Source organism: Dermacentor albipictus, chromosome 7 (assembly GCF_038994185.2).
Source record: "Dermacentor albipictus isolate Rhodes 1998 colony chromosome 7, USDA_Dalb.pri_finalv2, whole genome shotgun sequence".
Taxonomy (NCBI): Eukaryota; Metazoa; Arthropoda; class Arachnida; order Ixodida; family Ixodidae; genus Dermacentor; species Dermacentor albipictus.
This window is the reverse complement of record NC_091827.1, coordinates 62,025,817-62,049,762: the sequence shown is the minus strand read 5'-3', so window position 1 is coordinate 62,049,762 and position 23,946 is coordinate 62,025,817. Positions and strand designations below refer to the sequence as shown.

Below are 23,946 nucleotides of genomic sequence, written 5' to 3'. Positions count from 1 at the left end.
GGCATGGTGATTCGCTTTTGTACCACTTGGCAGGAATATGTACCGAAGAGGTGGGCTGTGGAATACGACTATTTCATGCGAACTATTCGTGTTCAAGTATTTGAAAATTAACCAAACCTTCTGTTTGTGTTGCTGCTGTTCTGAAAAATTTTTTGCAGCAATGCAGAAACAAAGTAAATAATGCAATACTTGTTTTAGGTTTTGTCGCAGTAGCCTACATGACAATCTGTGATTTTTGCTTGTATTATGTCAGTGTAGTAGGAGTTTTATTTTTAAGCTACGAGCACCAATGTTTCCAAGGCAATTTGTACTTAACATAGTCAACATAGAAGCATGGTGCGAGTACTCCTGCTATACAAACATGCATCCATATTTGATTATTTTATGCTCAATACGATTATTCGAAGAATTTGATATTGGCCTACTACTAATGTTCAGACATGTTGAAGACTCCTTTTACTGTAATCTTTGTTAGATCTACATTGCATCTTGTATTTATCTGGTTTTCTATTCATGGGAGCCAGTTTCGTGTTTGTAATAAAGAAAGTGCATTGCCTGTTACTCCGGTCATTTATGCAAACCTGCTTTCCTGCAGAGTGGTGCATTTTCCTGTGTAAGGTTCTGTCATTTGGTCTTTAAGGGCTACTGTTTACCAGAGGCATTTATGGTATGCATTTGTAGAATGTAGTCAGGCTTCTGCGCCTGTATAAGGAACTTATTCCTGCATTAGTGCTCGACATTTATTGCTAGAGATATGCTTATTGCCACTGAGAACTCATTCTGGAATACAATGTTAGGCTCACTGAATATATGCGAGTCAGCTCCCGTCACAAACCTGAGTACACATGGGCATTGATAGTCTCGCACAGTTAGATACAGTGCAACAATTTCAGGATAACACACAATTACCAGCCGCTGTGTTTAGACATTAGAAGTTTATTTCCAATGACGAGTAGCATATGGAACAACAGTCGTGTACAACAGATTGGAGACAAAGTGCAGAGGCTGCTTGCATGTTCACAATAACTGATATCTGAGAGCAAGTGAAAACAATATTCTCAAGAGACTGCTCGCACAACCACTGTCACGATAAATTCAATCGGGTATCACTTCATCGGGGAACGCACATGTGTTGGCTTGGAGTATTTGCTATCAACCTGAAGCAGGGCCATGTATAAATTATCACCAGCATTAACATTCTGTTTGCACTTGCAGTTGAAAGCATTGCATTGTTGAACTTTCTGAAAAGAATATGGGCCCACAATTTAAATTCTGCTCCCTGCACTTGCTAGAATTTTTGTCCAATGCAACACTTTTCGTAGTAATCGGCTTAAGTTTTTTCATGAAGGCACGTCTGTGTTTTGCATGCATTTCCATAGGCAGCATCAATGTTCATCTCGAGGTAAAAAAAAGCCTAAATTCTGGGGTTTTAGTGGAATTATGAGGCATGCTTGTGGTGGGGGACTGCAGAATAATTTTGACCACTTGGGGTTATTTAACATTTATCAAACGAATGGTACACGAGCATTTTTTGCATTTCACCCCAGTTGAAACGTGGCCACTGCAGCTGGGATTTAATCTTGTGACATTGTGCCCAGCAGTGCAACACCATATACACTCAGCCACTACAGCTGGGCTGAGCTAAAGCCTTCTCTTAAATCTAGTCTTAAATCTGCCAGCTTTAATTTTCTTTTTATTTGTAACCCCATCTTTCTGGTTGCTTGTGTGTTCATGTACTGCACCTTAAGATTTCAGGAGTAGACCGCACTGGAACCTGCTCCGAGCTCTCGGGGCCGGATATCGCCTGTTTCATTTGCGTGTGCAACGAACAGACTGGACAGCTGGGTTGTCAAGAAACAAATCACACCTCCTTTATTCTGTGTCATTATCTATAGTCAAAGGTGGAAAGGGTTAGTAACAGTGAGGGGCAGGTACATGCACGTGGCAATCGTGCGTGTAGATAGCGCATGTGCTTTCATCAGACATGATATATCACTTGGTAATCTTCAAGGCGCCTCGACGCTGGGGGCTCATGCGAAGATTGGTCTTGCAGTGTCTGATCGTCGCCCTATGGACGGTCTGGAAGGGCTGCCATTTCTCGGGCCGCCATGGGGTCTGCTTGATCGAGCAGTCCTGTAAGTTGTAGGACTGAATACGAGCTTCTGGCTGGCTGGTAATCCGGGCGCTTAGCTGAAACAATATGGTTGGCATGCACAAAACGTTCTTCATTATTCACCCTCGCTGTATACGTGACAGCACTAATACGGTGCGTGATGCTGCCTGCTAACCAAAGAGGGTCGCCCGGACGAGTTCCTTTCACTCGCACCTCGCCACCTGCTGTGAACTCGCGCCATGTTGACCTTGAGCGGGCAAAAGTGGGCTGACGCGATTCAGTCTTCAACTGGTTAATCAGCTCCGGGTGCAGGAGGCTAAGACGTGTTCTTGGGGCCTATGTCAAAAACAACTGAGCTGGTGTAATCCCTGTTGATGCGCAGGGCGTGTTCCTGTACAGGAACCAAAACTGATCGACGCAATGCTGCATAGACTTGCCACGCTTTTTATGTTCTCCAATTTGCTTTAGTAGGCTTTTCTTGATGGTTTGCACAAGTAGTTCCGCCGCCCCATTCGAAGCAGGATGATAGGGCGGAGAAGTGAGGTGGTGTATGGCCTTAGAGGCAAGGAATGTTGAGAACTGAGCAGACGTGAACTGTGGTCCATTGTCTGTGACGACCATTTGCGGTAGACCGAAACTGGCAAATATTCTTTGCAGCTCTTGCACAGTTTCTTCCGCTGTAGTTGTTTTCATGCAGACAACTTCTGCCCATTTGGAATAAGCATCTATCAGGACTGATATAGGCCGTCTGGTGTGACGAACGCGGTCTTTTCACGGTCCATTTCATCTACAGCAATTTGCCAATATCCAGAGCGAAGGTCTATAGATGAAAAATAAGTGGCACCGTGGAGACAATCCAGAGCATCGTCAATGCGGGGAAGTGGATATACATCTTTCTTGGTGATCGTGTTTAGATGACGATAGTCAACGCAGAATCGCCAGCTGTTATCCTTCTTTTTGACGAGAACAACAGGGGACGCCCACGGACTGGAAGAGTGTTCAATAATCCCTTTGGCAAGCATCTTGTCAACCTCGCTCTGGATAACTTGTCGTTCAGAGGGCGACACCCGGTATGGGCGTCTGCGAACAGGTGCTGTATCGCTGGTATTTATCCGGTGCGTCACGACCGTAGTTTGACGCAAAGGGCGACCGTTCAGATCAAAAATGTCGGAGTAGGACTCGAGGAGGCCACGGAGCTGTGCGGCTTCTTGGGTGGAGAGATCCGGTGCAATCATCTTTGTAAAGTCCTCGGTTGGGGCTGATGCAGAAGGCGCAGAATGAGCAGTGGTCGAAGACGGCGCAACAGATAGGGCAGAAATGTGGCACTCGTGCGTTGGTGGCAACGTGGCAAGAGATATGCCTCGAGGAACTACTTGCGGGCACTGTCCGAAATTTAGGATCGGAAGACATGTCTGATTGTCCGCAACAGAAACGATGGTGTGTGGGAAGGAGACATTGTGAGAAAGCAGGACTGACGTCGCGGGAGTAAGGACATAGTCTCCATCAGGTACAGGTGGGCTGGCTAAAACGGATGAAGGTTGCTGCAAGAGATGGCAGGCGTATAAAATCTGTGGAACAAAGCTGAGCTGGAGCTTGAGCAGGAAGGTCAAGGGGAACAGGTAGGGGTAAGTCAAGTTGTATAACAACGGCGGAACAGTCAATCAGAGCAGAATGGGCGGACAAAACGTCGAGTCCGAGGATCACATTGTGAGGGCAACGTTCAAGCACACTAAACAAAACGGACGTGTGGCAACCGGCGACACTGACACGAGCAGTACACATTCCAAGCACAGCCGGAGTTCCACCATCGGTGACCTGGAGCAGTCGAGTCGGAGCAGGAGTAAGTACCTTTTTCAAGCGCGTTCGAAGCTCCGCACTCATGATGGAAATTTGCGCTCCAGTGTTGATGAGTGCTGTAACGGGCAAACCATCCACGTCCAGAAGGTTCCGATTAGTAGGCAGGGTCAGCAGAGGAATTTCAGGCCGGTGTTCTAGAGCAGTGTCACCTCCAGGAGCTGCCCCAGTTAGTTTCCCGTCGGAGAGCGGCGACGGTAAGCTGGGGATGGAGAGCGACGCAGCTGGGGCGAACGGGAGCGGCGACTATGTGGCGATCGGCTGGTCGCGGTGGCTCGAGCGTTGTCAGGTGCGTCTTCAACCTCGGCGGGGAGGGATGGCGGGCGAGGATTCAGTGGCGGGCGGCGGTAGGCGGGAAAGCTTGGTCGAGAGTGGGCTGGCCAGGAACTTCAACAGTGGCGAGAGATGTGGCCCACACGTCCACAGTAAAAGCAGATCGGTCTATCGTCATGGGTGCGCCATTCGGCCGGGTTGCGATAGCTCGGATATGGACCGTATTGGCTCCGGTGAACAGGCGCAGTGGCAGCAGACGAAGCAAAGTCAGGACGGCTGGCGGAGCAGATGGACGGAAGACCTACATTGGCAAGTTCTTGGCGAATGACCAACTGAATGAGTGACACAAGCGGCCGGGAATCGTCAAAGCACTGCGTCAATGTATTTATGAAATCGTTTGATAGCGAACACCACGGCAAGCACTTCTTTTCCTATTTGGGAGTACCCAGTCTCTGCTTTACTGAGGCTTCGCGAACCGTACGCTATTGGTTTTTCATTTCCTTTGATTTCGTGGAAGAGTACCGCCCCCACTCCGTATGCAGACACGTCTGCTACAAGGCCTATGGCGATCGATAGCTCGGATATGGACTGTATTGGCTCTGGTGAACAGGGGCAGTGGCAGCAGACGAAGCAAAGTCAGGACGGCTGGCGGAGCAGATGGACGGAAGACCTACATTGGCAAGTTCTTGGCGAATGACCAACTGAATGAGTGACACAAGCGGCTGGGAATCGTGAAAGCACTGCGTCAATATATTTATGAAATCGTTTGATAGCGAACACCACGGCAAGCACTTCTTTTCCTATTTGGGAGTACCCAGTCTCTGCTTTACTGAGGCTTCGCGAACCGTACGCTATCGGTTTTTCATTTCCTTTGATTTCGTGGAAAAGTACCGCCCCCACTCCGTATGCAGACATGTCTGCTACAAGGCCTACGGACTTCTCAAGATGAAGGTTAGGACACTGTCACTCGTCGACCAACGCACGCTCCTCTGGAAGCACTTTTCTGCGTCTTTGGGTCACTGCCACTGCCGAGTTCCCTTCAGTAATTGATATAGGGGTTTCAGCTGTGTGGACATGTTGGGGATGAACTTGGAGCAAAAAGATAGCATGCCAAGGTACGCTCTTAGTTCCGATTCATTCCTTGGAGCTGGCGCATTCCTAACAGCTTCAACCATTTCCGTGCACGACTTAATTACACTTGCACTAATATGCCCCAGATAGGTGACAGAGTCTTTGAAGAATTTGTATTTTTCTTGCTTGAGCCGAACGCCGTGCTCCCGAAACTGAGTAAGGACGGCTTCAATGCGTTCGAAACAGTCCCTTTCGAACACTCCAGTGATGAGGACATTATCGAGATAGCAGGCAACGCCCTTCACGTCTTCTAATACTTGATCCATCACAGACTGGAATATGGCTGGGGCACTGGAATTTCCATATGGCATGCGGAGGCACTGAAATAAGCCGATGTGCGTGTTAAGCGTCAACAGCTTTTGAGAGTCGGGGTGCACTTCTATTTGTTGATACGCAGTGGTCAGGTCTAAGACCGTAAAGACCTTACCCTCCGCAATTACTGCAAAGATGTCTTCTACTAAGGGTAATGGATAATGCTCCGTCATTATGCAAGGATTTAAGGTAATTTTGAAGTCTCCACACAGCCTCACCTTCTTGTCTGCCTTGGGGACAACGACCACTGGTGTCGACACCTTGCCTTTCAATATGGACAGTCTCCAGCATCGTGTTGCTTCGCACATCGGTAACAAATTACCGGCTGCAAGACCCACCGAAGTCCTTGCCTTTTGTCTTTGCTGACCCTTCTGAATGACGTGTATGCCTTCATCGAGAAAAGTCTTGTCAGAGGTTGGGCGGAAGCCTTTGGATTCTTTCACAGCCAGTTCCGCGCTTCTAGCTAGGTCATGCAGTTTCGAAGCTTAGCTCCTTTTTCTTCAGAAAGCTGGCTTGAATTGAAGCGCAGCTGAGGCCAGCCATGAACCTGTCTCGAAGAGCATCGTCCAGGAACGGCCCAAAGTCACATCTTGCTGCCACATGGCGTAGTTCCACTGCAAAGGTGCATATTGTCTTGCGTTCCATCTGGTAGCGGGGATTAAACTAACCTTTCGGCGATAACTTTGCTTCCCAGAGAGTAGTGTTCTTTCAGGACAGCAACGATTTCATCGAATAATTTGTCTTCTGGCTTCGCTGGTAACAACAGGTCCTTCAGCGTTTTGTAGGGGCGTTTACCAATGGCCGTTATAAAGGCAGATTTCTTCAGGCTGTCATCTTTGTTTTGGGTCACTTTCCAGTAGTGGTCAAATCTTTCAACATAAGACATGAAATCTTTTTCGCCATCATTGACGAAAGGCTAAAAATCCAAAAACTTCGCCATTCTTCTTGTACTGCGCAATCTCGGCCTAGGCTTCGGATCCCATCTTTGTTGCCACTTGTAGCATGCATACAGACGCTACTCAGATAGCAGGAATAAGAACGGCTTTATTCCCAAAATGTGCGCTGTTTATCTAGGTACGAAGAGGGGGTGTGGCCTTGACGTCATTCTGTCACAACACAAATTGCTCAATTGATTTCTTCATCATCTTTAATTAGCAGGTTTCGGAAGTTGCTTAGGTAACTGCACACTTTGAATACCTGCTCTGCTATGTCAATCATGCAGATAGGAAATGGCTTATCCAAAATGTGAAAAGCTTTTATGCGGGCTATTGCTCGCTCAATATGCACCCTTGCAGCGGCAATACGGCGTGTTTGCTCCACATCCTGCGCAGGCATTTGTGTTTCATGGCGTTCTCGGAATGGGGGACGGTACACTGTCACACCAGCAGGTAAGTAGGGGAAAGTAAAGCCTTTATCGACCATAATGGCATCCCCTACTTCCAAACAATCTAAAAGCCCACAACTTCCAAGGATTGTCTTGTCCGATACAGATCCACCCCAGAGGCGAGACACAAATGCTATGTAGCCATCAGGGGTACAGCCAACAAGCACTTTGTATGTATTGAAGTGCTTGTATGAGGAAAAGGTCTGGCGCTGTGCCCCTATTGACGAAGGACGCTGAATTCTAACTTCTGTTGCATCCAAAATAAGCCTCGTGTTCTCAAAGAAGCGGAAGCATCTCGGAACATAAGGCCTAATTTGATCTCGTGATGGAATTGAGGTGATGGCCGTGAGCTCACGCTCAAGGAAGTTGATCCAAGTAGCAAATGTCCGGCTCACTTGGCTTTCCGACATTGCGAAGTTGCGGGCAATTTCTTTTCCCGGCATACCAGTCCTGAGGCGCACCAGAACCATGAAGAATTCAGTCACAAGGCCACTTTCTTTAGGTCGACCACGTGCTTCGCAGGAAGTCTTCTTTGTCCATCCCCAGTAAGACATGTTACTTGCACGTGGCTCCAGGTATTCAAACAATGACTGAAAAACGTCATAGGTGGGAAGGCCTGTGTAATACATGCATGCTTTTGGTGATGCTTCAATTACACTCAGTGTTAGCAGCTGCGAGCGAGCTTCTTCAAGCTTTTGCTCGAGGGACGCATTCTTCTTCTCTAATGCTGCAACAGTTTGGTGCAAAATTCCAAGGCGTTTTTCCATGTTTTGAGCAATTGATTTCCAATGTTCGTTTTCCAATTGTTGTTCCGAATCTGTAATAGTGGTGAAAACATATTAGATCATATTTCATGACTGGTCAGTACTAGAAATATTGACAAATCAAGCACATTTTCATTTTTCCTACACAAGCTTGGCAAGTGCAAGTTGCACCCAACACTGTTAACATGCAGCATTGACTAGCATTGCCTACAAAAAAAAAATTTTTTAGAATATATGCTCCACCAGCAAGATTATGCGGTCTGTAAAATAATAGGAGAAAGATTTAACTGTTGTGAATAAGGTGATTTTCCCACCTACTCTTAAAGGGACACTAAAGGAAAATGTTAGGTTGAGCTACATCAACAGATTTTTCCATTGTGTATCATTGCTTTTCGCTTGACAGTATTGCACAGAACTTTGTCATGGAAGGTCCCGCTGCTGCTCTTCAATTTGAACCGTCCACACCACAAAGGACAAAAATTCCACATGACCTCCCTCTGTGACGCTCTCTGTGAATCGGCCAATGCAGACATTACACAAGAGGCAACATACGTCACAAGGAGTGGTGCCACTCCAATTTTTGTCATTTTCTTACTTATGAAACCTCTATTCTAGCTATGAATGATGAATTTGTTATTCAAAAGCCTATTATTTCAATCTAGATTGCCGTAATTTTTTTCTGTAGTTTCCCCCTAAGGAAAGCGCTGTGGGAAGTTCAGCATTTCAGTCAAGCATGAGGAGAAATCTGAACACATGCCGAAGTCCATAGTGTGCAGCAGGTTCGAAAAAATCTAAGTAAATATTACTGTTGCCTTCCCACTAAGTCCAAGCATATGCTGATATTCCATTTCTAGAAGGGCATGACCGTGAAGTGGCAGTTAATATAAATAACTGCCTTCAAAGTGCACATGCTAACAATATTTACCATTACATGAAGCATCCACAAATGGTGTTTCTTGAGATGAACCAGATGAGTCGGAGGGTGAAGCAAGTTCCTCTGCAAGAATGACACATGAACAAAGTTGCATCTCGGGAAGTGAACATATTCTTATTGGCCAGCCTTGCAACTAAATTAAAATAGTTTAACCTCCCTATATGATGCCAGGAGCACAGAAAAAAGTCATTATGATGAATGGCTTGAGGAAGTCCGTGCTCCCGGTGACGTACAGCAGAATGCAACATTTGCATACCAGTTGACATCCTATGCAAGGTGCTGATGTACGCACGAGACCACAGTGGTGTAACTGTCTTTACAAATACTAGCTCCGTAATGTAATGTGAAAAACACCGTGTGGTAAGAGTGGAACATTTATAGAGACAGGAAAGCAAGGGCAATGGTAGCGCATTACACCCTATGCAGGGTGCTGATGTAAGCACAAGACCACAGTTGTCTTTACAAATACTCGCTCGGTAATGTAATGTGAAAAGAACAGTGTGGCAAGAGTGGAACATTTATAGACACAGGAAAGGAAGAGCAATGGTGGTGCATACAACCCATTGTGCAAGATAGCTTCTGCACCGTGTAATCTATGTGATTATCGAAGGAAAATGTTTTAGCAATAACCTCCTAAACACCAGAGACTAAATATTATATACATTATTCGTTAATTATAACTACCACATATTCCACAACTTTTCTACAGCTACAAACAAAAATAGAGGCAATTCTGCTGTCATTACTGCATTACAATACCTTTAAGAATGGTAGTTCAATCATTAAACCATCCATTGCAAACTTATGAAAGAGCAGTGGTTCTTCAAGATGCCCTTGGGAATGTGAGCATGTGCGCATTGTAACTTGGTGGAGAGAAACTTGTCACAAGTGCACGAAAAAATGCATAGTGATATTTACCATTTGACAGAGCCTCCAACTGTGGTGCCTCCTCGATGTTTGCGGATGTGACAATCTCCTCTGCAAGTTCAATATACTTCAGTTAAAATAAACAGGTGGCTCTTGGTTGATGAGCCTCAGCTTCATATATCAGGAACCAAGGAAAGAAGCAACACTTTGCCTGTATGACTGCACATAACAGAGCTAATTTTTATTTCTGTTCAATTTGCCTGCACCACCTGAACCAGTTCAAAAGGTGCTGAGCCTGCCATTTGTTCAGGTGGTGCAGCAATGGCACCCTCTAAGCCATGCCTTTCATTTCAAATGGTGCAGGACTGGTTCATGATATTGCTGTAACTTTGCCTACTGACTGCCAACTTTGTGCAGACGTGCACGTGTGAAGCAGCAGCGCAGTCACTGAAACCCTTCGTATGAATGTCTGCTGCGTTTATGCAATGCAGAGTATTCATACTTCAGAGGCTGACCATACCTGCATTTCGGGACCTCTCAAAGCAAGACGGTTGATGCATTCTAGGCAGAAAAACGCCAGCACCGTGTCTGCACCTCGGCATTTGTTTCAAGCAACAAGTCATGCCCGCACCACTTAAAGTGAGCTGAAAAATTTCTGAACTCCTCGTGCCCCCACTATGAACTGGTTCACAATAGTGCAGGCAAATCAAACAGACATTTTATGAGTCAAAAGTAACAGAAGTAGTCTGTTACGAGCAAGTGCCTGCACACTTTCTTAAAAATGGAATCCTGTTAACAGAGCCCTAGGCATCACTGCAAATTAGGTTTGTACTTGGGGCACCTCCTGGGAGTGTTTTACAGCAAACATTTTTGGAACCGGTTCATTTTAAGAGGAGCATGTTGCCATGCTGCCAAAAGGCATGCTTCACTGCCAGCATAGGTGCTTTCTCCTACTGCCTCAACTAGAGTTCGCAAGTGCTCTTCTCTGCCTTCTCCCAAACCGGAGCCAAGAGACCGTGCTACATTTACGTGGCTAGTACCACTTCCTTTTTCTTTCTGTTCCTCTCTTTGCTGCATGGCGCACTCCCACTGGCACCCGTCATTCTGCAGTGGGTAAATTGACCTAAGTCATGTGCCATAATCAATTATGCTGTAGTCAGTGTGCCCTATTAGGCATTTGTGCATGGGACCTTAACTCTATCACTGTCGCTCCCTCGAGAAGCAGGGTGCGTGGGCTTCCATTAGAAATTTCAAATATTTTCACTCTGCGCAGTTGCATGGCACTATGCTGACATGATTGCCACTGCGTGTTCTATGTGCTATGCTTGTCCATTTGCAATGGCCAAAAACTGGTGAGAGGTCCTTTAGAGATTAACTTAACGAAATTTTCCTTTTTTTAGTTTCTATCCCCACAAAATTTTGTGTGGTGCTTGAGCAATTGTTTTTGCTCGTATGGCCTAACTATTACTGCTGGCAACAGATTTTATTGAACAGATGACTGGAGGGTAAATGTAACTATTTACTTTCCCACAATCCAGTGTATTGAGCCACTAAAGACACAGAAATGTTTTACAGTGCTTGGATCTTTGCCAATCGTCAAGCAAAAAAAGAAATTTTAATCCACCACCTGACCAGCACTACTACTTTCCTGTTCAAGATATTTACATTCTTTGCTAAAACATTTTTTAAAAATTATACCATTGTGTACACTTAGATAGAAAGACCTAGCAGAGCAGGTTTGTAAACATTTGTTGAAACAAGTAATGTTGGCAAGCACTTACCATTCTCATTTGAGCTGGAAGGAGTTGTTTGAGGGCACTGTGCAGCTGCAGAATCAGACTTGATGATTTCTTTACTGGATGTGCAGCTGGTAGCACCTGCCATAGATATTTAAAAAAAGGCAGTAAAGATGTCACATGAAATATCGCATGCGGTGCCGCAAGCATGAAAACATTTACCTCACGCCCTCGCACTAAATGCCATGCATTCTTCGCTAAAAAGATAAGTGCATTATTTCTGTAATCGCCGCCACTGGAGTTGATATTCACTGCGCATAAAACGCCGCAGAAACATGGCTTCTACTTTACACACACTGCAGAAATAAGAAGCTCCTTGCGTCTCAGGAACTTTGTGCACTATATAATCCCAGTCACAGAACGCAGCAGGTCCTTACTGTGAAATGTTGGCAGAAAGATCACAGGGGCGCGCAAACTGCGCGAGACCAGTGAACTGATGTACAGTTATGACAAAAAGAAGCAAAATAGCTAACCAACATGTACACGCAGTCGTATTCGTGGGACGAACGCGCTGGTTCGAGCAACAAACGACAATGGAGACGAGAAACGAAATGCGTATCGGTTACATACCGCACGCGAGAACGAGCGAAGATTGCCCGGCTTTCTACAGCGGCCAATTTATCAATCATTAAGCACATCGCTTGAAGGCGACATTGTTTTTTACGCATCGACAATCGCTTCAGTGTACTAGCGTTGAAGTATATTCGGTGACTCACATTCTGTGTCCTGTCTGTTCAGCCAACGTCTATGCCTCCGCACTGCCCCTGCGCCGACAGACCGTGCGTAGGTGAACACGCTGGGCACATAGTCGGGGTGCTTGCTGAAGTTCGACGGGCGGCCTGTGGTGAGATGAAGTTAGCTATATTGTCAAAATACCTCGTGTAAACAGAACGCTCAACCTACCTGTAACAAAATGAGCTCCGCAGATTCTGGAGTACTCGCTCGGTTGCCAAGCTGAGCCATCGAGGTTTACTCGCCTTACGGCTCGTACCCATGCTGCTCTCCTCGCCGGATACGTCTTCTCAGACGGAAAGCGAAATAAACTGATGCTCCCTTTGCCACTGAAGCAATTTGAGCACCCATAAGCGACACAACTAGCCGGCATGGTCACAAAAAGAGCGCGAACACATTCGCACCTCCACAGAGCTGGATGTTCGTCTGCTTTTCGCATCTAACCATGTAGAGGGCGCTAGTGACAGCCGTGTTCACGCATGCGCAGCAGTATTTTTGCAAACCGTCCATTGTCAAGATTACTTTCACGACACGCGCAGCTGGTGCGCTTCGCGACTCTCAACGCACACGAGACACGGGAGGACGTTTCTGCGCTTGCAGAGAGAGTCGACCTCGGAGCCGCGCGGGACCCGCAATAACCCGCGCTCTTCGGCTCACGGCCGAATGGGCAGCGTCGTCGTCTGCTGCCGAGATAGCAGACGAAAGTGTTCTCGTTTCGACTCGAAAACAATGACAAACCAAAAAAGCACCAATGAAAAACAGACCGGCACAGAGAGAAACGGATCTCGCAGCGCATGGCACTACTTCAGAAGTACTGCATCTTCCTTTGACATACATACGGCGCGTGGCATTCTCGACGACCGTGCGTGAAACAAAAAATGAAATCGGCAAGGTATATGAGCGCGGGGGTCACGCATGGTATCGTTCATTCCGTTGCAGACGACATGCGCTTTCTTTTTTCCGGGGTTTAATGGAATCATCTGCTCCGATAGCGGCAGACGACATTTATACGGCAGCAAACAACATATGGCAGAGGCTTGTGTCACAGAGGTCGCAATGGCGCGCACTATCTTCTGCTTGGAGCTAACTTTCTAGGCCCAGCGAGCATTCTCCGCGGCGCACATAGAAAAGTCGGATTGCCGACGGGCACCTCTGCAGTTTTATCTGCATATGCAGACAGATATGCATGTCTAAATATCATCGGCGCCCTATCTCTGAATTCCGCATACACGGTGGATGCCAAGCCGATCACGAAGTCTCGGTCACTGTTGAACAAAGGCTGCAGGTACGAGCAAAGCGAAGTTTTAAGCGAGTCGGCTACGGTTATATGCGAGCCACTGCGGATATATCGCAGGGCGACTAAGTGCTACAACCGTCCTTTTAAGTGAACGTAAAAGCAAATACCTAGTCAGGCTAGACTTTGTTTCGCTAAATGAGATACGTCTTGTACAGGAGAAAACCACTCAACCATGAAAACCGTGTGGCGACGCCACACAATTCCCGAGTGAGTTCCTATGACGTCACGTGCATGCCTACCTACATTGAGAGAAAAACCAGTCGCAGTCGGATAACGACCCCTTGCCGAATTGTACATTAAGCTTCTGTGCAATGAGAGCTACTATATGATACTGGTAAGCGTATATAACGACACCTCTAGGCATGAAAGACGGCCCTCCTCACTTATAGGCAAGGGTCCTCCCCACTTATGTCGTGGAGAGCACGTATATATGGCGGCTGCAAGTGCTTCTTACACCATTGTGGATTTCGTCATATGTCGCTACTTTACTAAGCACGGAGAGCACATCCGTGACACGATCGCTGCTAAAAGCGGCCACGAGCAAAACGATGTAGATATATCTCTGACAGACATATGTGTCTGCGGGCAACTACCACGAGTCTACCCGCCAGCGGGCCTCCAAAAGAGGAACGAAGCTTGAGGGGAGGGTGTCAGACGATGTTTGGCTTGACAAGACTTTAGCTGCTTGACCTCATATAAGACTCCTCACATTTTTCCTTTTTTTTTCTTTTTTTCCTTCTTCCGCCGCTTTAGCTTAAGAAAACAGCAGAAATCAATAAGCGGATATGGAGGCAGTGGCGTAGCTAGGTCGTCTGGCACCCGGGGCCCATAGGTCTTCTGTCACTCCCCCCCCCGCCCCGGGTGTAGCCGGCAGAGAGGGGTGTCTTCAGACGTGTATGACACCCCCCCCCCAGGTGTAGCCTGCAGAGAGGGGTGTCTTCAGACGTGTATGACACCCCCCCCCCCCCCCCACTGGCCCCTTGCACCCGGGGCCCACGGCCCCCCGGCCCCCCCTGTTGCTACGCCACTGTATGGAGGGTTGCTGGACCTCAATACCACACTGGACGCGCTAAAATGTGAAGTACACGATAGGCTTTTTATACGTCTAGTTTGAATTCTGTTTTTGAGCTAACAAACACATCCTATATGCAACTGAACGAGGAGAAAGTAAGTAAGAAGACAACTTCCAAAGCTGTTTTCCCCGATATGCGATATGCCTATGTCACAAATTCGGTATCTTGCGAGGAGCTTGTGGAGCTTCGTATTTGTGTATTTCAATCAGAAGTGCCCGCGAGGGAATCGGCGCAAATTATTCTGAAATTCTTTTCTCGCCTCCACCTAAGAAACTGTGCATTCGTTAGGTATAGCAAAGGCTCTAAAAATGCGACTCATTAGCCCATAATGCCGGCAAGTGGTAATACGCGGGGGCCTTCTTTTTCTAAACTTCAGAGAAAGAAGCAAAGCCTACATCGCTGTCTCTACACAAAATATAATCGAGTTGCTGGCCTAACGGTTCCTCGGCTTGTCTCGGCTTTTCTGTGTCGGATTCTTTTCTGTGTGGGATATCCCTCGTTTGGATAGCGTTCCTTCGGTCAGATAGTTCTTGAGAGAACCGGAATATTCCATATTCCCATTCGTCCCGCCTCAATATTTTTCCTTTGACTACTAGACATATGTCGTGAAATACACTCTTTCGGTAACTACAAAAACAGACGACAAAGCTTTCCCGTTACAGCATGCCCACCGGGTATTTAAAGAAAAAATGGCGACGCCCAGCCACCAGCTCCGCCGAAATCGTCTGCCCCGACGCTCACGCCCCCATCCGCGGTCGCGCACGCAGTTCGCCAAAAGGTGCTGGACGGAGGAGATAAATGCGGGACGAAACTTCAGCGCCAACGGGAGAGTCAACTCAAGCCTCCTTTCCCCTTATATTCAATCCCCGAACATTCCGAGCGCACTCGCCGAAGATGGCGGGCGCGGCTTGGTTTTCGCAATGTGCGCTACTGCAAACGGGGCGGATCAAGTCCGCGAAACAGATTGCTGCGTAATGCCCCGGGGAATGCCAACGCCACACCGCGTGCGTCAAAGCTCGGGGCGTTCTCACTGCGCAGAATGACTTGCCTGGAGTCGGGTAACTCGTGTGAAAAAGAACAAAACATATCAAAAAGTATGTGTGTGTGTGTGTGTGTGAGGGGGGAGGTTGCGTAGCACCGAAAGACGAAACGACTTTTGCCGAGGTGAGTCTGTGCAGACCGAAAACCATATAACCGCCAGGTGACGGCCGGGAGAATTCGACGCCGGAGTTTCGAAACACGCAATTTTGGATTAGAGGATGGCGCGGCGAAATGCGGCCCCGTTATACCAGCCCAGCGAAGAAAGTTGGCCCCTTTCTCTGTGCGGGGCGTCATCGCCGCGCAGGCCCACGTGAAGTCACATTATGCACGCACGCACGCAAACACACACACACACACACACACACACAAACACACACACACACACACACACACGCAGATGCACATACGCGACGTTATTAGGGAGTTTTAGTGTTGGGGACGCAAGCGGCTTGCGTACGCAAGAACTAGGGGCGACGTTACTGCGCATGCGCAGACCGCTACGTCTACTTGCGTCCTTGGGTTGTTGGAGCAGCCGAAAACATCGCTGCCCCTAAGAGGTCACGTTACCTACGTGACTCTTGCGGTGTAGGAGAACTTACGAGTAGCTAGCGGGTAGATAATTATCTAATAAATCTTTCGCGAAGTGTCGACAGACGTCGTTTTTATGTGTATTAGAGAGGTTTAGCGTGTCTGGTATTCAGATAAACGCAGTTGGGGTGTTGGGGCGGAGCCTTAAACGGGAGCGTCCTGCTTGGTGCATCCACCTGGCGGCGCAAAGCTCAAATCGACAAAAGCAGCTAATATTGCTGTAACCAAGTCTATTCTACTTCGCTGCTGGTGTAAATTATCGGCACTGGCTTAATTTTTTTGCTGCCAAAATTTTATACCTCCAGCAAAGTAAAATACACTTGGTTACTGCAATATTAGCTGTTTTTGTCTGTTTGTGCTTTGCGCCACCAGGTGGCAGCACCATGCAGGCCACTCTAGTTTATGGCTCCGCCCCAACGCCCCAGCCTGCGTTTACCCGATTCCCGGACGCTGTAAACCTCTCTATTAACTGCTTCTAATAAAAAGAGTTTAATGTACTTTACTTTATATGCTTCATTTCATATTTTATAACATGATAACGCAGCAACGATCAGACGTTGGTGGTGCTGCGAGCGCATGCGACCTCATTGCGGTTTGCGTTTGGGGCCGCTAACCTATAACACGTTTCTGCTTGCGTACGCAAACGCAAACGCACCCAAGCGCTTGGGGCCCTAACGCCTTGCGTCCCCAGTACTAAAACTCTCTATTACCGGCGATATGGTGGGTGGTTGAGATAAGGTGTATATCGGAAGAAACGCACTGCTATTCGCGTTTTACCATTCTTTCGGCCAGCAACGTTTACTGCATACCATATATGGCAAGCTCGAAAGAAGTCGTGATGGACGGGGTGTAAGAGTTAGGGTCGGGCATGAAATAGACGGTAGCTGGCCCATGCCGTCGTCCGACTCATCCACGCTAAGGACGTTGTTGAAGGGAGGGACTTGTTCTCATCGAGAACGAGGAATATGCGATTTATTTGCAATATCTACATGAAGGCTGCAGAACGTTACAGTTCATCAGTCTAGCATGACTGAAAGAGAATGCACACTGGACAGCCGCTTAACGGCTTTTTAAAAACACTGTCCTCCCTAGATCCCTAGGTGACGGAAAACGGCCGTTCAACCTTCGACCAATGGGAGCGTCTAAATTCATCTTAGTCGACCCGCTGTTAGATATGAAGCTGTTTCCTGCGATTACTTCGAGTTCCCCAAACCACTTCGAGTCGCAGCACAGCTAATTGAGGAATGCCGAAGCAGGAAAGCACATTCCAGAGGAGCGGCCGAGCAAACAAGTTTAAGGCAACAAGTTCACGTGCCAACAAGTTCGTGCGCCGCCGGGATTAGCAGGTGGGCCTCGGACAATGGAGCATGAGCAGCCCTCCCCTTCTCCTCGTTAGAAGTGCATTGCCAGTCTGCGAGGCAAGACCGCAGAGAGCCGCCAGGTGTGACACCGCGACACGGGCGCCTACCATTGGCTGAAAGTGGCGTCATCGGAGCGGACTCTCCCATTGGTCGAACATGACGTGACTTCCAGTGCTCGAAGGGTTTATAAGAAGCCTTCCAGAGAGACCTGAGCATTCTGGAGCATTCCCTGAGTCCCTGATTCACCTCTCTCGAACTTCTTGCCGCGGGCCGCAGCGTCCGAGTTGCTGCCGGCCCGTAATGACTGTACAACTGTTAATTGACGCTGACCTCTCTGTATATAATGTAGAATAAATCCTCCCAAGTTTGTGGTTTTTCATCCCGACGTCCGTCCCTCAACCCCTACACCGCCTTTGAGGGAGAGGGTTCACATACTCAATTCCGCACTTTGGTTTCACTGAACACACTGAGGTGAGAGGGTTTTCGCAGACGGGTCTTGACCCGAGAAGCGCCCCTTGATCCCAGATCTGACCCCGCAGTCAGTGGCCACCGCGTTTTTCCGTTGACTGTGACGATTTCTGGGGCCCATGGGAAAGCACCGCAAAACATCCCCTTCCAGGAGTTCTCCCGCTTCAAGCAGACCATGAACGCGACAGCGAATCGACCAACAATACTTGGTCCGCCGAACGGCTAGCCCAGCCGGCGCCGCTGGGCTGTACGAAGAGGCGCATTGTCGTCTTCACAAAGCGAGTCGTCGCAGCGGGCTGGAAAGGGTTCAGAGGTCGCTTCTCCGAAGATCGTCAGCCCCCGCAGACCGATCGTAACAGGGGTGACAATAAATAGTAATCACCAAGCGTTGTGCCACATCCATTGGATATCGTAGAAAATATTCACGAATCAATACAGATATCCGCCAAGTAAGTAAACGCCAAATAAACTATTCCCTATTAACATCTTTTCTTATGTTATTTTTCCTTCTTTGCAATTTCGTGTGCTTCACAGCAGGCAACGGGCGACAACGCACAAGTTATACAGGGTGTCCATCATGCACCAAATTAGAAAATGTGCAAATGCCGCATAGCTGGACAGAACAAAGGTAATGTTTGCCGTCGCTTGGAGATACTCAGATCATCTTTTTCTTTTTACAGTCCACCTAAATACGTAATTGGTCTTAATAAACTTCTCGAATATTGTAGTTAGACGAAAAGTGTAAACGAGAAAATGGTAGGGCGCCATGAAAAACTCCCGATACGGCTTTCTGCGTCTTGTAGGGGTTGAGGGACGGACTTCGGGATGAAAACCCAAAACTTGGGAGGATTTATTTTACATTATGTACAGGGGACGTGAGCGTCAAGTAACATTTGTACAGACATTACGGGCCGGCAGCAACTCGAACGCTGCGGCCCGCGACAAGAAGTTCGAGAGAGGTGAATCAGGGAATCAGGGCATGTCCCAGAATGCTCAGGTCTCTCTGGAAGGCTTCTTATAAACCCTTCGAGCACTGCAAGTCACGTCATGTTTGACCAATGGGAGAGTCCGCTCCGATGACGCCACTTTCAGCCAATGGTAGGCGCCCGTGTCGCGGTGTCACACCTGGCGGCTCTCTGCGGTCTTGCCTCGCAGACTGGCAATGCACTTCTAACGAGGAGAAGGGGAGGGCTGCTCATGCTCCATTGTCGGATGCCCACCTGCTAATCCCGGCGGCGCACGAACTTGTTGGCACGTGAACTTGTTGCCTTAAACTTGTTTGCTCGGCCGCTCCTCTGGAATGCGCTTTCCTGCTTCTGCATTCCTCAATTAGCTGTGCTGCAATCCGATGTGGTCTGGGGAACTCGAAGTAATCGCAGGAAACAGCTCCATATCTAACAGCTCGTCCTCGCCCCGGTTGTTCTGAATGGCCGGTGAACTCAATTCGCTGGCCATGAGGAACGCTGAAAGAAGCTGCAGGGTACTGGGGTCGAGCCTCGTTTGACAACCCTCGGGATCCTGGGCCCTGGAGAACAAACGTCAAACAAACAAAACAGCACAGCGCTGCACCACGCGTAAGCGCAGGCTCTTCACCACTGACTCGCCAGGCTATTACTGAGTCAAAATCAACCCTGATCTTTTAGTTCCCCAATTTTGACAAAGCAGTTCCAACCACCCTTCCAAACAGCTATCCATTTCTCCTCGATTGCCGACAAGACCAGAGTACTATTGTTGTTGCAAAACAAAAGGGTCGTTGACGATGCAAACAACAAATGAAAACAGCCGTACATAACTTAAGTGGCCTAACCACATGAACAGCATGTTTCCAATCTATCGCAGTGGCGTACTTATCGCACGTATTGGTGCCACTGAACAATCTGGTCAACCTCACAAGTACGTAATCACAAGCGCACTAGCCTTGTGGTCACTATTCAGAACGCATACTTGTGTCATAGGCAAACTCTGCATTCACGCTTACTCACGTTTCTTCCCTGAAAGTCCTACAGGACACGTGACATAAACGAACAATTAAACTTGCGGGACTTACACACTCCGCAGAACCCTTAAAATAATGCGCCTTTTAATAACTCGTTCCACGCATACTTATCAGCGAAGTCAGAATACGGCTGCCCTCAACACACACGAGCAACTCAGTCATAAATCTGCTTCCTTCCGTCCACACAGGACATGCGCTAATGGAACTAAGAACGCTTCTCAGTGCAAATCATGCACTCACTGAAAATCTACGCGCTTAACTTAGAAAATTCAACACTTAAAAAGAAAGAAGGTTAAATAACACACGCGCTTTACCATAGGCCTTTCGACGATAACCTTGACCTTCAGGTTACTCACACATACACACAATAAAAAAAAGCCTATCTACTTATTAATGAGCACCTCGCGAGACTACATGTTTACTTAAAACGCATCTTTCAAATCTCGAGCTTCTCAAACGAAAAGACAAACAAAGCTCAAACCTTACACATTGAAAGAAATCCTAGTCTCAATTCGCGAAAACTTTCCAATGCTCAAAATAAAAAACAACACACTTCATTTCTACGGAAGCACTCTTGGGCTCCCTTTCCTAACGCTTATGTCTGACTCATACTTTGAGTCTGACTCGAGGTGGGCGTGGCTTGAAAGTTACTCTGGCTATCCAGGGACAACAAAAGGGCTGACTCATTATCGGCTCCCCCAAGACGTTACGGTCTCCTGCCAATTTGCGTCCTGGCGCCCCGCTTTCAACACGAACTCGATTGACCGCGTCGCTACTCCCCACCTGGTCTCGTCCTGCCACCTTGCGTTTCTTCGAACTGCACGCTGAGCTTTGAAAAGAACTGCGGAACGACGAGGAGATTAACTGCCCCGTGCCCTTTGTCCGCGTCCGTGCAGAACATGCTTCGCGGTCCCCCTTTGACCGGTGGCTCGAACGTTTTCGATGCGTCAACATCGTCAATGACGACCGCACCTTTCTTCTCCTCGCGCCCTGCCCATTTGGGGTTCTTGCCATCTTTGGCGGCGCTACATTAATTACCGTCTTCCGGTCTTTACTGCGCTTCTTTTTACGGCGTTTTCTCTTCGCACTCACTTTCATGTCGCCTTCTCGTGCCTCGTGCTGGCCGGTACACATTTCGTCGGCCCGGATCGGTCTCTTACCCGCACAGTCTGAGTGATTCTCACTTAAGTCAACACTCTCTCTGCCTCGACTGGCGGACAGCTCAACCGACTCTGGAACAATGCAGCAGGCTTTACTCAAGTTAGACAAGTCGCACTCTTGCGAACTGCCCTCTACTACATTGCCCAGCGTACGCTGTGCATCGGCACACAGCCCGTCGGTATCGATCGCTGTCTCACGCGCACAGTCCGAATGATTAATAACTAAACCATCCCTCTCTAGGCTATCTAGACTGGCGGAGAGCCGCACCGATCCCTGAACAATGCAGTTGTTCTCTCGTGAGCTACGGAGCTCGCCACCCCGAGAGCTATTCTCAACTGCATCGTCCAGCTCGCACTTCACTTCTGCACGCAGATCTGGCTCTACATGGGTGCTCGCGTCTGTCGCGTCAACAGTACCCTTTTCCTCGCTAGCAACCTCGCTAACCTTACTAGCGACGCACACACGCGGTAACTGTGCCAATTTGTTCGCAGCTGGCCTAGCTGTCTCCACAGTCATCTGTTGGCACAGCACCTCGTCGCTCTCACTCTGGCCTTTAACGGCCTCTATTGCCACTAAGGCATCGTTAGCAGCTAGCCTTTTCCCTTCGCTTATGAATCGGCAGCCAATCTCACAGGCACTACTCTTCTCGTCGGCTTCTGGCGAAAGTCCGCTAGACACTTCCTCATTCTTTCGCTCTGTACTACCTACAGAATTCTCAGACAGCCGTTCTCTCTGTGCCAATAACTGATCACAATACTGTATCTCTTTGATCAGTGCTGCCTTCTCTCTCTCATACTTTTGCTCACGCTCATGCTTACGTTCCTGATACTCACGTTGGCGTTTATTCTCACGTTCGTGACGCTGACACCTAAGAGTAAGTTCTTGAAGCTCCTGCTTCCGTTCCTTCTCGCGTTCTTCACGCTTAAGCTCACTCCTAAGTTCACGACGCTCCCGCAAACGTACACGGCGCACACGCTCCCGTGGCTCCTGTATCACCTCCCAAGCAAGCTCAATGCTTTTGTCATCATTGCCACTATCGTTAATCGCCTTTATGATAGCTGGCGTTTCCATCCGTTCGTCCGCCTCAACTCCCAAATCGTCGCACACCAACAACAAGTCTAACCTCGTCAACCTTCTAAGATCCATGGCAGCTGCCCCGACAGGTGGTTAAAACTGTTTTCCTTAATTAATTTGTGCAAACACACAATGCATCAAACTCCCGATTCCCAGAACTATCAAAATTGAACACACAACCTTTGAGTCTGGCGAATCATAAGGAAAAAAAACCACGCGCTCACTTACGGTTGCAGCACCCTGCCATCCGGTTCATTTGTCCGCTGTTCCCGGTTCCTCCGGACTCCCTGGGTCGAAGGCTCGCTCCTTCTTCGCTACTCCCAGTTTCTTCGGACCTCTTTCGACGAAGGCTCTCTCTTCTTCGCTCTTCCCGGTTCCTTAGGATCTCTCTCGACGAAGGTTGATCCGTAGCGCTGCCACCAGCTGATGCATTCGGAGGCGATCCCACCGCTGCCAACCAGATGTAGGGGTTGGAGGACGGACGTCGGGATGAAAACCCAAAACTTGGGAGGATTTATTTTACATTATGTACAGGGGACGTGAGCGTCAAGTAACATTTGTACAGACATTACGGGCCGGCAGCAACTCGAACGCTGCGGCCCGCGACAAGAAGTTCGAGAGAGGTGAATCAGGGAATCAGGGCATGTCCCAGAATGCTCAGGTCTCTCTGGAAGGCTTCTTATAAACCCTTCGAGCACTGCAAGTCACGTCATGTTTGACCAATGGGAGAGTCCGCTCCGATGACGCCACTTTCAGCCAATGGTAGGCGCCCGTGTCGCGGTGTCACACCTGGCGGCTCTCTGCGGTCTTGCCTCGCAGACTGGCAATGCACTTCTAACGAGGGGAAGGGGAGGGCTGCTCATGCTCCATTGTCGGATGCCCACCTGCTAATCCCGGCGGCGCACGAACTTCTTGGCACGTGAACTTGTTGCCTTAAACTTGTTTGCTCGGCCGCTCCTCTGGAATGCACTTTCCTGCTTCTGCATTCCTCAATTAGCTGTGCTGCAATCCGATGAGGTCTGGGGAACTCGAAGTAATCGCAGGAAACAGCTCCATATCTAACAGTCTCAATACGTGCTACGTGAAAGTTTCTTCCGAGCGTCAAAGAAGCCCCCGAATACACGCAATGTGCCTCGAGGTGCCAGTCGCGCGGCATTTTTTGCGCGTATATTCGCGGGCTTCTTCTTCTGACCGTCTCCTTGTATTGACGTCAGACGCCTTCTGGCATGATGGTTAGTAGTACTGTAGATACTCGCATGTTCAAATTAAATTGGACAAGCCTGCCGTTGCTGGCCGTGGGCAAAGGACATTGCAATCGTCTAGCGACACTCTCAATATAATATATCTGGGATTGTTGTTCGATGGACAGTGTCCCTCGCATAGCCCCTATTTGGGAGTTTAATTTGAAAAATTAAATGTAACCCCCAACCTTCAAGTAATTCAAGGAGCACATTTATCTTCAAGGAGTCTTAAGGGTCCTGGAGCCTCGTTAAATTCAAGGGTTTTCAAGGACTTCAAATAGGTGTACAAACACTGGTATATACCGCGTGATCTAGCTAGCGTTAGCCAAGTTGTTCAACAACAACAACAACGACGACGACGAATAGTTTACAAAAACATAATGCACGATATAATGATAAGACCTACACAATGTTAGGTCAGAGGGCTCACGACCGAACGCTATAGAACTTAAGACTGCAGCTTGCACCGTGTGTTTTTTATTTTAT

At 48.2% G+C, this 23,946-nt stretch overlaps 2 protein-coding genes across 7 annotated transcripts in view; both read right to left on the bottom strand.

The window, feature by feature from the left end:
* Positions 1-23,946, bottom strand: part of Snap25 (Synaptosomal-associated protein 25kDa) — a 413,499-nt gene that overhangs the window by 352,751 nt on the left and 36,802 nt on the right. The gene's annotated exons all lie outside the window — the stretch shown is intronic.
* LOC135904739 (uncharacterized) lies at positions 964-12,661 on the bottom strand. Its single transcript, XM_065435690.1, has 6 exons — positions 12,332-12,661; positions 12,145-12,267; positions 11,414-11,509; positions 9,684-9,743; positions 8,757-8,828; positions 964-7,884 (listed from the first exon to the last, which is right to left on the bottom strand). The coding sequence occupies exons 1-6, from the start codon at positions 12,597-12,599 to the stop codon at positions 6,809-6,811; spliced, it is 1,695 nt and encodes a 564-aa protein (XP_065291762.1). The 5' UTR covers positions 12,600-12,661; the 3' UTR covers positions 964-6,808.

What these genes read in the sequence shown, in the direction of transcription:
- LOC135904739 (XM_065435690.1), bottom strand. Translation starts at nt 12,599, where the DNA reads ATGCGAAAAGCAGACGAACATCCAGCTCTGTGGAGGTGCGAATGTGTT. An exon ending in GAACAGACAGGACACAGAAT is followed by an intron (nt 11,510 to 12,144) that starts GTGAGTCACCGA and finishes TATCTATGGCAG; the next exon opens with GTGCTACCAGCTGCACATCC. An exon ending in GTTGGAGGCTCTGTCAAATG is followed by an intron (nt 8,829 to 9,683) that starts GTAAATATCACT and finishes TCATTCTTGCAG; the next exon opens with AGGAACTTGCTTCACCCTCC.